At 45.3% G+C, this 13680-nt stretch overlaps 1 protein-coding gene across 3 annotated transcripts in view; it reads left to right on the top strand.

Moving 5' to 3' along the window:
- LOC143961091 (beta-1,3-galactosyltransferase 1-like) overlaps positions 1–13214 on the top strand; it is a 169329-nt gene extending 156115 nt beyond the window's left edge. For all 3 annotated transcript variants that reach the window (XM_077470254.1, XM_077470255.1, XM_077470256.1), the window contains one exon: positions 8587–13214. In XM_077470254.1, the coding sequence (XP_077326380.1) occupies positions 8587–9626 (1040 nt within the window). In that variant the 3' untranslated portion in view covers positions 9627–13214. The remainder of the gene's footprint in view (positions 1–8586) is intronic.
- The last annotated feature ends 466 nt before the right edge of the window (positions 13215–13680 follow it).

The raw sequence follows: 13680 nt of genomic DNA, 5'->3' as shown, positions 1-13680 counted from the left end.
GGTACGGCGGTCCGTTTCCCTCCAGCAGCGATCCGTGATGAGGGGATGGCCGTTGGTTTTCGGCCACCCCCTCTGGATCGCTCCTGGCCAATGACGAACTTCCTCCCACTGTGTATTGTTTACACAGGAAGGAGGAAGTGATGTCATTCTCCTCGGGGCGGTCTTTTTGACCGGACTATGAGGAGAAGACTAATAGTAAGTGTGCACCAACACTACACTGACATGTAGGTACACACAGGTACACAAATATTTTTTAGGTTCACCGCCAGGTTTTTATAGCGCTAGGTACCCCGATATACTACCCAATAATGGTTTTAACATCCTGATTGCCCCTAGTTAACCCTTTCACCCCCTTTTGCCACTGTCACTAAGCGATCATTTTTCTGATCACTGCATTAGTTTCGCTACTGTCGCTAGGTAGCTAGTTATTTTTTTAGGTTCACCACCAGGTTTTTATATCGCTAGGTACCCCGATATACTACCCAATAATGGTTTTAACATCCTGATTGCCCCTAGTTAACCCTTTCACCCCCTTTTGCCAGTATCACTAAGCGATCATTTTTCTGATCGCTGCATCAGTGTCGCTACTGTCGCTAGGTAGCTAGTTATTTTTTTAGGTTCACCGCCAGGTTTTTATAGCGCTAGGTACCCCGATATACTACCCAATAATGGTTTTAACATCCTGATTGCCCCTAGTTAACCCTTTCACCCCCTTTTGCCAGTGTCACTAAGCGATCATTTTTCTGATCGCTGCATCAGTGTCGCTACTGTCGCTAGGTAGCTAGTTATTTTTTCAGGTTCACCGCCAGGTTTTTATAGCGCTAGGTACCCCGATATACTACCCAATAATGGTTTTAACATCCTGATTGCCCCTAGTTAACCCTTTCACCCCCTTTTGCCAGTGTCACTAAGCGATCGTTTTTCTGATCGCTGCATCAGTGTTGCTACTGTCGCTAGGTAGCTAGTTATTTTTTTAGGTTCACCGCCAGGTTTTTATATCGCTAGGTACCCCGATATACTACCCAATAATGGTTTTAACATCCTGATTGCCCCTAGTTAACCCTTTCACCAGCGATCACAGTATAAGTGTCACTGGTGACGCTGGTTAGCCAGTTAGTTATTTAGGTTCCCCGTCAGGTTTTTATATAGCGCCAGGGACCCCCATATACTACCTAATAAAAATTTGAACCCCCTGATTGCCCCTAGTTAACCCTTTCACCACTGATCACCGTATAAGTGTTACGGGTGACTCTGGTTAGTTAGTTTGCTTTTTATAGCATCAGGGCACCCACCATTTATTACCCAATAAAGGTTTAACCCCCTGATCACCCGGCGGGTGATATCAATTAGGTTTTAGGGTCAGGGTCTGTGTCGCCCCAGGCAGCGCTAGGTTAGTGCCAGTACCGCTAACACCCACGCGCAAAGCATACACCTCCCGTAGTGGTATAGAATCTGAACAGATCAATATCTGATCTGATCAGATCTATACTAGCGTCTCCAGCAGTTCAGGGTTCCAAAAAAACGCATTGTTAGCGGGATCAGCCCAGATACCTGCTAGCACCTGCGTTTTGCCCCTCTGCCCAGCCCACCCAAGTGCAGTATCGATCGATCACTGTCACTTACAAAACAATAAACACATAACTGCAGCGATCGCAGAGTCAGGCCTGATCCCTGCGATCGCTAAAATTTTTTTGGTAGCATTTTATATTTAAATCCGGAAGGCAGTGCTTGGTTTTCGGGGTCCCGTACGTGGCTAGGCTCCCAAAAAGTCCCCCACATGTGGTATCCCCGTACTCGGGAGAAGCAGCAGAATTTATTTTGGGGTGTAATTTGACTTCTGCCCATAGCATGTGTGAGCAATATATCATTTAGTGACAACTTTGTGCAAAAAAAAAAAGTTTGTAATATTCCCGCAACTTTTGGCAAAATATAAAATATTCCATGGACTCAACATGCCTCTCAGTAAATAGCTTGGGGTGTCTACTTTCCAAAATGGGGTCATTTTGGGGGGTTTTGTGCTATTTTGACATTTTATGGCCTTCGAAACTGTGATAGGTAGTGAGGAGTTAAATCAAAAATTTGCACCCTTAGAAATCCTGAAGGTGGTGATTGGTTTTCGGGGTGCCGTGCGTGACTAGACTCCCAAAAAGTCCCACACATGTGGTATCCCCATACTCGGGAGAAGTAGCGGAATATATTTTGGGGTGCAATTCCACATATAACCATGGCATGTATGAGCAATATATCATTTAGTGACAACTTTTTGTAAAAAAAAAAAAAATTTTTTTATTTTTTGTCATTATTCAATCCCTTGGGACAAAAAAAAAATATTCAATGGTCTCAACATGGCCCTCAGCAAATAGTTTGGGGTGTCTACTTTCCAAAATGGGGTCATTTGGGGGGGTTTTGTGCCATCTTGGCATTTTATGGCCTTCAAAACTGTGATAGGTAGTGATAGGTAGTGAGGAGTAAAATAAAAAATGTATGCCCTTAGAAATCCTGAAGGCGGTGCTTGGATTTCGGGGTCCCGTACGTGGCTAGGCTCCCAAAAAGTCCCACACATGTGGTATCCCCGTACTCAGGAGAAGCAGCAGAATGTATTTTGGGGTGTCATTTCACATATGCCCATAGCATGTGTGAGCAATATATCATTTAGTGAAAACTTTGTGCAAAAAAAAAAAAGTTTGTAATATTCCCGCAACTTGTGGCAAAATATAAAATATTCCATGGACTCAACATGCCTCTCAGTAAATAGCTTGGGGTGTCTTCTTTCCAAAATGGGGTCATTTTGGGGGGTTTTGTGCTATTTTGGAATTTTATGGCCTTCGAAACTGTGATAGGTAGTGAGGAGTTAAATCAAAAATTTGCACCCTTAGAAATCCTGAAGGTGGTGATTGGTTTTCGGGGTGCCGTGCGCGACTAGACTCCCAAAAAGTCCCACACATGTGGTATCCCCATACTCGGGAGAAGTAGCGGAATATATTTTGGGGTGCAATTCCACATATAACCATGGCATGTGTGAGCAATATATCATTTAGTGACAACTTTTTGTAAAAAAATTTTTTTTTTTTTTGTCATTATTCAATCCCTTAGGACAAAAAAAAATAAATATTCAATGGGCTCAACATACCCATCAGCAATTTCCTTGGGGTGTCTACTTTCCAAAATGGGGTCATTTGGGGGGGTTTGTACTGCCCTGCCATTTTAGCACCTCAAGAAATGAGATAGGCAGTCATAAATTAAAAGCTGTGTAAATTCCAGAAAATGTTCTCTAGTTTGTAGACGCTATAACTTTTGCGCAAACCAAAAAATATACGCTTATTGACATTTTTTTTACTAAAGACATCTGGCTGAATAAATTTTGCCCTCAATGTATGACTAAAATGTAGTTTATTCGATTTTTCTTATAACAAAAAGAAGAAAATATTTTTTTTTTTCAAAATTTTCGCTCTTTTTCCATTTATATCGCAAAAAAAAAAAACGCAGAGGCAATCAAATACCATCAAAAGAAAGCTCTATTTGTGGGAAGAAAAGGACGCAAATTTCGTTTGGGTGCAATATTGCATGACCGCGCAATTACCAGTTAAAGCAGCGCAGTGCGAAATTGGAAAAAGACCTCTGGTCCTTAAGGTGTTTATTGGTCCGGAGCTGAAGTGGTTAAAGAACTTCTGTAGCCTTTTCGTCTACTATGAGGATGTCCTCACACACTATGACAAGGATAACACCTCTGAGATCTACTAGTCCCCCCCCCCCCTTTTCTTTGCAGGGATCTAACCATTCAAAATCACTCCTTCATTGGCACAATGATCGCTAAATATTGGACTACCTATTATTAGTGTTTGGTACCATTTCTCCATACGAAGTACCTAAAGGAAGCAGTTGCAGAAATACCACCCCCCCCCCCCCTCCCTTTTAGCTAAGTAATCCAGCTTAGAGGATCCACCCAGGCATACTTTGTTCACGGTTGTTATGTTTAATGTACTAAGTATTGTAAGTATTTTTTTTTTGTTTCTTTAGCTCTGCTTTTCTTTCATTGTACCCCCCACCCCCGACCTCGGGAGACCAGGGTACAATAAATGTACACTCATCTGCTGACACTAATATATAGCGTTATAGTTCATGACCTACATGCTTACTTATTTGCTTACTTTCCTTAAAGACGTACACATTTACTCACTCTCTGAGGCCGCGTACACACGGGCGGACTGTTCGCCCAACTTTGTCCGCTGAACAGTGTTTCAGCGGACAGTCCGCCCGTGTGTGGGCTTTCAGCGGACAGTTTCAGCGGACAGTTTGACGGACAAAGTCTTTCGGAAATTCCGAAAAACTGTCCGCTGAAACTTTGTTTGAGCGAACAGTCCGCCCGTGTGTAGGCTACTTTCGAAATGAGCAAACTGTTCCCGCTCGGAGGAAAGTCTGCTCATTTCGAGCGCGGGCTCCGCCGCCTGGAATGGACTTAAAGGGGAACCCCAACGCCGAAAAAAATCGGCGTGGGGGTCCCCCCAAAGTCCACAACAGACCCTTGTCCGAGCACGCTACCCGGCCGGCCAGGAAAGGGGGGCGAGCGAGCGCGCCCCCCCTCCTGAGCCGTACCAGGCCGCGTGCCCTCAACATGGGGGGTGCCTTGGGGAAGGGGGGGCCGCGCGGCCCCCCCACCCCAAAGCACCTTGTCCCCATGTTGATGAGGACAAGGGCCTCTTCCCGACAACCCTGGCCGTTGGTTGTTGGGGTCTGCGGGCGGGGGGCTTATCGGAATCCGGGAGCCCCCTTTAAGAAGGGGGCCCCCGGATACCGGCCCCCCACCCTATGTGAATGAGTATGGGGTACAATGTACCCCTACCCATTCACCTGTAAAATAAAAGTACCCAAAAAAAAAACACAACACACGAGAAAAAATATTTTATTGCACAGCTCCGGGGGTCTTCCGTCTTCGGGGGTCTTCTCGCCGGACTCCTCCGCTATCTTCGTGTAGCTCTTTTGCTAGCGGAGGAGTCCGGCTTTCTTCCTCCCCGCCGCCGGCCTCTTCTCCCGACTTCGGGGGTCTTGTCCCCCTCTTCGGTTCTTCTGCCGGGCCACCGCGCCTTCTTGTAGCTCTTTTGCAGGCGGTGGCCCGGTCTTCTGTCGCCGCCGCCTTCCGTTCTTCTGCCGGGCCACCGCGCCTTCTTATAGCTCTTTTGCAGGCGGTGGCCCGGTCTTCTGTCGCCGCTGTCGCCGTCGCCGCCTTCCGTTCTTCTTCTTCTTGTTGTTCTTCTTCTTCTCCAGGAGATGTTGACACGACGCTCTCTCCGGCCGGAATGCCAGAGCCGCCCTGCGCTGCCACTTATATAGTGCCAATGGGGCGGTGTCACATGGTATATGTCACATGGGTTGGTCACATGGGTTGATGTCACATGGTGACCCCGCCCCCTTACGATGTCATAGTCCCCATGTGACATCAACCCATGTGACCAACCCATGTGACATATACCATGTGACACCGCCCCATTGGCACTATATAAGTGGCAGCGCAGGGCGGCTCTGGCATTCCGGCCGGAGAGAGCGTCGTGTCAACATCTCCTGGAGAAGAAGAAGAAGAACAAGAAGAAGAAGAAGAACGGAAGGCGGCGACGGCGACAGCGGCGACAGAAGAACGGAAGGCGGCGGCGACAGAAGACCGGGCCACCGCCTGCAAAAGAGCTACAAGAAGGCGTGGTGGCCCGGCAGAAGAACCGAAGAGGGGGACAAGACCCCCGAAGTCGGGAGAAGAGGCCGGCGGCGGGGAGGAAGAAAGCCGGACTCCTCCGCTAGCAAAAGAGCTACACGAAGATAGCGGAGGAGTCCGGCGAGAAGACCCCCGAAGACGGAAGACCCCCGGAGCTGTGCAATAAAATATTTTTTCTCGTGTGTTGTGTTTTTTTTTGGGGTACTTTTATTTTACAGGTGAATGGGTAGGGGTACATTGTACCCCATACTCATTCACATAGGGTGGGGGGCCGGTATCCGGGGGCCCCCTTCTTAAAGGGGGCTCCCGGATTCCGATAAGCCCCCCGCCCGCAGACCCCGACAACCAACGGCCAGGGTTGTCGGGAAGAGGCCCTTGTCCTCATCAACATGGGGACAAGGTGCTTTGGGGTGGGGGGGCCGCGCGCCCCCCCCTTCCCCAAGGCACCCCCCATGTTGAGGGCACGCGGCCTGGTACGGCTCAGGAGGGGGGGCGTGCTCGCTCGCCCCCCCTTTCCTGGCCGGCCGGGTAGCGTGCTCGGACAAGGGTCTGTTGTGGACTTTGGGGGAACCCCCACGCCGATTTTTTTCGGCGTTGGGGTTCCCCTTTAAGTCCATTCCAGGCGGCGGTGCCCGCGACGTCTCCTTCGCGGGCCCCGCCTACCTGTACACGCGCTCGAAATGGGCGGACTTGCCTCCGCCTTACGTGGGCGAGTCCGTTCATTTCAAAAGTTGAGCGAACTGTTTGGCAAACAGTTCGCTGAAACAGTCCGCTCGTGTGTGGGCAAGTCCGCTCATGCAAATTTTGAGCGGACTGTTGCGGCAACTGTTTGACGAACAAAGTTTCAGCGAACAGTCCCCGCGTGTGTACGCGGCCTAAAGAGTGCTTTGTTACACCCTACTGGTGAGGTCTTGCTATTGTTAATGTTTCTGTTTGAACTTTTATAAACAATACTTTTGTTAGATTTTTCTGTAAAAAGAAAAATTGTATATCTAGTGACATGGATCTCCACCTGTCGCTCTCACTATATCTTTATAATATATATTCTACAATAAATTCTATTGGAAAAAAATACACCTATGATAAAAATGACAGACCCTTCATTTCTTTGTAAGTGGGCAAACCTACAAAATCTGCAGGGGGGTGAATCAATTCTTTCCCAACTGTATATACTATGTATGTATGTGTGTGTGTGTGTGTAAATAATATTTCATGTATGTTTTCTTCTGAAATGTACGTATGTAGATGCAATGTTGAATTTTGAATTTGGATCTTTTTTGCTCTCCTTTTTGTTTTTGTGCTTATTTTTTATTTTATTTTGTCCAAGAGTGGCGCTTGTGATCCTGTCACGCAAGATGTCCCCGGACCTGCTGCATGGTAGTGGGTGGGCATTCCCTTAGTGCAATGTGCTTTAATCAGTGATCCCTTGGCTTGTAAGTGTACAACACACTGCTTAAAGCTGATCTTTTTTTATTATCGCCAAGCATTAATTGTGATGTTTTTGCCTATTTGTTTCAGCTTCTGTACCTTCTCTGTTTTCTTGAAGAAAAGTCTCAAAAACGTGTCAGATTATGAGACTATTATACCCAAACTGTTATGATCACTTCCTTTAACACTTGTTTGTTATTTTAATTGAGGTGTTTTAATAAAATGTGACAATAAAAAATTCCGAGCAGTGTGAAAACACTACATTTTTGCTGTATCTGCAGCAGGTTAGTCTATGTTTCAATGGGATGTGACCCTAAAATTTCTGGCCCGTCAGATACACCACCTCCCCACCCCCTGGCTTTTGCTGTGGCTTACACAGGTACTGTCATTTCAGGCCTGGCAGCTCACCATCAACACCTCACCCAACCTCTAATGTTGTCCATGAGGACTGCATGTGGAGTTGCAGCTGACAGTTCCACAGCATCATTCACCACCATGCCTGCACCCCCCTCCTCCCCCATCAGCACTATGCTTTCATTTCCCTTACCACCATGCCTGAAACCTCCCTACCAACCTCCTGTATTGCCACTGTGCCTTCTCTCCTTCCTCTCCCCTGCTTTCACCACCTCGCCCACATGCCCCCGCGCCCCCGCTTGAAGTGGAACTAAAAAGTGAATACTTTCCTGTCCAACAGTCCCTCGCCGGCATCTTCTTCTGAGTGTTGCTCTGCAAGCCCCTTTGGTGGCCAGCAGGGGATGACATCACTCTTGAGCTAGCACAGGAGCGGCTCAGAAACCAGCCAGGCCTTGTAAGCTGAGCTGAGCTGCGCAGCTCGATTTACTGCATTAGAGAAGACAGCAAACAGCCATGTAGAGGAATTTTATTGCAAAAAAGACTGTGCATGTCTCATCTGCAATAAAAGCCTGCCTGCTCACTGTTTCTTACACCAGAACATCAGTTCCTCTTTAACTCACCCTTGCACCAATGCCCACCTCTGTACTTGCTGCCACTTCACCGACGCATGCCTTAGCACTTGCTATCACTGTACCCATGCAGACTTCTATCCGCCAATGCAGTGACATGCCCTTCTGTAGTCTGAACACATTTTTGCTAGTTTCTTCTAAAGATAGATAGATGGATGAATTTTATGAAAAAACAAAACTATTGGCCTTGGTTCTTAAAATAGGTGTAAAACTGTAAAACCTATTTGTTTTTAAGCTAGACTCCAGGCAAACACTAAAAAGAAGAATTCTAGGTACTTTGGTCCCCTGTAGTGTTTAATGGTCCCACATTTCATGTTGCCCTATAGTCAGTTTGGTGAACAGAACTGCTGAATAAGTGAAAATATGCTGTGTAAGACTTAAGCATTTCATCAGGTGATGACTAAAAGCTAGGTCCGTATGAGTTATCCTTTTTGATTGCTTTTAATATTGTACTTTTTTTTGTTTGTTTTCTAGATTCCATCATGTTGAGGAAACGAAGTGCTTGCCGACTTACAAAACTAGTTGTGATTGTTGTAGGATTTTTGTGCTTCTTTGCTCTCTATCAAGGACAAGATGGCATCTTGGACAGTGTGCACTGGTTTTACCACAGCTGGGCTCTGCTTTCCTTCTCACACAGGATTATTATCTTGAACTCTTCATCTTCCACCATTGCCCATCCTATGGCTCTTCTATACCCTTACCCGTATAAGTTCCTGATTAACCAGCCAGAGAAATGCCAGGGGCGGAATCCCTTCCTGGTCCTCTTGGTAACTGCTGAGAGCCACGATGTGATATCTAGAAACATAATACGTGAAACCTGGGGAGATCTAAGCAACTACAAAGACATTGATATCATAAGGCTTTTCCTGATTGGACAACCACCTGTAATGACCAGTGCTGTACAAAGGCTGCTAGAGGAGGAGAGCGCTAGTTATGGTGACATTGTACAACAAGATTTTCAGGACATTTATAGTAATTTAACTCTAAAAACTCTAATGGGGATGGAATGGGTAACAACATTCTGCTCCAATGCCAGCTATGTAATGAAGCTAGACAGTGATGTGTTTCTCAATGTGAACTACCTTGTCCATCATCTTTTACACCCGGAACTTCCAGCACGTAAAAATTATTTGACCGGATTTCTAGTCTCTTATACAGGGCCTATAAGAGACAAAAAGAGCAAATGGTATGTACCAGAAGAACTTTACCCAGGAGACACCTATCCACCTTACCCTTCTGGTCCCGGTTATGTGTTCTCAGCGGATATGGCAAAAAAGATCTATCAGGTGGCTCAGGGAATCCCTATTATTAGCACTGAAGATGCCTATATAGGATTATGTTTGTATAAACTGAACATTCCACCTACCAGGTCACCAAAAAACCTGTTTCATGGACATAAGATTGATTATGATGCCCGCACTTTTTGTAGTGTTATCATGGTTCACCATTATGAGAGAGATCAATTACGAAATGTATGGTTAGACTTCTGGGATAAAAAAACATGGATTTGTTAAGCAACCAAAGACAAAAATAGGGGAGAAAGGAGAAATCCTTTTTAAAGATAAGTCCTCCCAAAACAGATACCTGCAGGTTTGAAGATTGAATTTGGTAATCAAGAAGATTTGCATGTTCTACTTGGGCTGGAGGCTAGGTGGAGACCAATTTGATCAAGAAGAAAGCTTCTTCATCAGGCCTATAACAACATTTGTTTGTCCATACACAGCCGTTCAATTTGATTTTATCTTAAAGTACATCTCTGTCTTGACTGTGGACATTAAAGTATGTATTTACTAGGGCTGTGAAAATTAAAGATTAATTCCTGGATTAATCGATTAATATTTTTGATCGATCAAAATTATTTTGATCGGTACTCACCTCTCCGCCGGCTTCCGAGTCTTCAGTGAGTTCCGTCGGAGATCCGGTGACGTCATGGACATCAACGTCACTGGACTCCTCCCCCTTCCCCAAGTGCTCCCATCTGCTAACAAAGGGAAGGGGGGAGGAGTCCGGTGACATTGAAGTTCTGATTGAACGTAATGCATATGGGGAATGAGCTATGGATGACGTCACCCGCTGCTGCCCTATGGAACCAAAACGATTGTCGGCTTTACATGCTGTGTTTTTATCATCTTTATGTAAGTAGTTTTTGTTTGAACACAAAAATTAAATCTTACATTGTTACATAGTTAGTCAGGTTGAATAAAGACACAAGTCCATCCAGTTCAACCACAAAAAAAAAAAAAATACCAACCAATCTATGCAATTCTATGCCTACAGTTAATCCAGAGGAAGGCGAAAAACCCCAGCAGAGCATGATCCAGTTTGCTAAAGCAGGGTAAAAAAATTCCTTCCTTATCCCCCAAGAGGCAATCGGATTTTCCCCGGATCAGCTTTACCTATAAATGTTAATACCCAGTTATATTATGAATATTTAGGAAATAATCCAGGACTTTTCTTAAAGCAATTTACTGAGCTGGCCAGAACCACCTCTGCAAGGAGTCTATTCCACATTTTCACAGCTCTTACTGTGAAGAAACCTTTCAGTATTTGGAGATGAAATCTCTTTTCCTCTAGCCATAAAGAGTGCCCCCTTGTCCCCTTTGTTGACTGTAAAGTGAATAACTCAACACCAAGTTCACTATATGGACTCCTGATATATTTGTACATGTTGATCATATCCCCCTTAATCTCCTCTTATGAAGAGTGAATACATTTAGTTCCTCAAATTTTTCCTCATAGCTGAGCTCCTCTATGCCTCTTATCAGTTTGGTTACCCTTCTCTGCACTTTCTCCTTATCTTATACTTAAGCTGTGAGCACTTAGATTTTTTTCTTTCTACCCATGATCTGGAGTTCTTGCTGAGATCTAAGGAGACGTGAGAGAAGTTTATGGTCTGTGTTAACTCTTTTGATTCCCGCTTGCATGACCACCTGTTTGCACAGGGGTCCATGCCATAAGGTGAGAGTGATTAGTTAGCCTGGAGGTGGAGGGATTGTCACGCTACTGTGGAGAAAAAAAAATTACTTACGTCAGTGCTACAGTTTGAATTTAAAAGGTATTTGTGTGAACTGTGAAGTTAAGTCATGGATTGTGGAAACTAACTAGTGTCGGGTGATTGTATATAGTGTATACCACATTTACCACTGACTAATGCAGAGTTGCAATGCAAGGAGATCAGCTAAAAGTAGTTGGATCTGTATGTGCGTTACAATTAATCAAAATTAGTCGATTAATCGATTTAAAAAAAAATCGATTCATTCGAACACGAAAATTTTAATCAGTAACAGCCCTAGTATTTACATATTCTAAACAAGCATTAAAAGGGCCTATGTAGCTAAAGGCACATCAAAGTTCCCATTAAAGGTAGTGCAATTACAGCTTCCTTCCTGTGATAGCAGGGACTTGGAATCCTGGTGGCCTTCTATTGAAAACAAACAGAAGGATTAGCCTAGGGTAGGTGTAAAGCTGAGGAATACTTATTCCTGGCTCCTGCAGGCTTTCTCCCTGCTGTACAACTTGTGTTGCACAAAGCCAAACCTTTTCCCTGGATGTGCAGCTTCTCCTATCATCATGTGCAATGCAGGACCGGCAGTTGATGGCCCACCCACATTGCTGGTGGGAGAGTGAGGAAACAGATTAGCTTTCCTCTGCTATACACCCCTGTAGAATAATCACACGTTAACCACTTGCTTACTGGGCACTTAAACCCCCCTCCTACCCAGACCAATTTTCAGCTTTCAGCGCTGATGCACTTTGAATGGCAATTGCGCGGTCACACAACACCGTACCCAAATGAAATTTTTATCATTTTATCCCACAAATAGAGCTTTCTTTTGGTGGTATTTAATTACAGCTGGGAGTTTTATTTTTTGCTAAACAAACAAAAAAAGATGCAAAATAAAAAAAAATAAAAAAAATCATGTTTAATAGTTTGTTATAAAATTTTGCAAACAGGTCATTTTTCTCCTTCATTGAATTGCGCTGATGAGGCGGCACTGGTGGGCACTGATAGGCTGCACTGGTGGGCATTGATAGGCTGCACTGGTGGGCACTGATAGGCACGGTTAAGGTGGCACCGATAGGCACAGATAAGGTGGTACTGATAGGCACAGATAAGGCAGCACTGATGGGTACAGATAAGGCGGCACTGATGGGCAAAGATGGGCACAGATAAGATGGCACGGATGGGTGGCACGGATGGGCACGGATAGGTACCACTGATAGATGGGACTGATGAGCACTGATAGGTGGCACTGATAGGTGGCTCTGATAGGTGGCACTGCTGGGCACTGATGGGCGGCACTGATGGGCACTGGTAGATGACACTGATGGGCACCGATATGTGGCATATGAGGTGCAGCACTGTTGTTGAGGCAGATTGTGGGCACTGATAGGTGACACTGTGGGCACTGATAGGTGGCACTATGGGCACTGATGAGTGGCACTAATGGGTGGCACTATGGGCACTAAGGGGTGGTACTGATGGGTGGCACTTTTACTTTAATTAGGTTGCACTGGCAGGGAGCAGGTGGGCACTGATGACTTGGCCGTTATCGGGACTGAAGTCCCTCTCACGGCCGCCGGTGATCGGCTTTTTTCTTTTCTCCTCACACTATCAGCGCGAGGAGGAAAAATAGCTGATTACCGGCTCTGTTGTGATCACATGATTGGCTGTCATTGGCTGACAGCTGATCACGTGGTAAGGGGTCGGGATCGACCCCTTGCTCCGATCTGTGATCAGGCGAGTCTCATAGACTCGCTGATCAAAGAGCGCGCAGCGCGCGCCCCTCACGTCAATAGACGTAGTCCCGGCAAAGCAGGTCCGCGCTGTAGCCGTCATTCAGCTATAGCACGGATCCCAAGCGGTTAAACCCTTGTTATCAAGAGGGCACAGACTACTGAAATGTTATGGTTGACTGGAGTTCAACTTGAAGAATTTGACTTTTCCTGGACATAGGACTTCCATGGACTTTAGGATCTAAACACATGCTGTTATTGAAAGACCCATAAAGTTGTTCCAATCCTGATGATGCTTACCTGTGTCCCCTTAAATGTATTGGGACTTTTTTTTACCAAATAAAGCAGAGTTTGTGAATCTATAATTCATCTAATCTCCATTTCTGGTGCTCTTTACATTCTTGTCCATAAATGGCAGAGGGAAGTCAGACATGCAAACTTGACTCAGCTACTTACAGGAAAACTATATTCCCTAAATGTGAATGGTCACATTGGACCATTTGCATCTAGGACTACAGAGAGAGTTTAAAGAGGTATGCTGCAGACCCCACTAGTGTTACTACAAGAAGGAAGGTCAATAGCATCGTAGAATCCTTTTTTTTCTTGAATTAAAGGGTAGCACCAGCAAAATGGCTAAATACACTCTTGAAATTTATACAAAAGACATGCACATAGTAGTGCACATAATGTTGTGATTCACTCACACCTGCTGTCCAAGATTTCTACCAAAATCTCATTTAACCAGATACTAGCAGTCAGAGGCAAAAGTACCTTATATCTCATAAAGCAGATATACAATTATGAGGCTCAGGCCAAAGCAGTGTCTTGGCA

The sequence above is a fragment of the Lithobates pipiens genome, unplaced genomic scaffold, assembly GCF_037356315.1.
Source record: "Lithobates pipiens isolate NorthernLeopardFrog02 unplaced genomic scaffold, aLitPip1_a1.2 Scaffold_8, whole genome shotgun sequence".
Lineage (NCBI taxonomy): Eukaryota > Metazoa > Chordata > Amphibia > Anura > Ranidae > Lithobates > Lithobates pipiens.
Note: the sequence above shows the minus strand (reverse complement) of the source record. Positions and strands in the feature narration are given on the sequence as shown.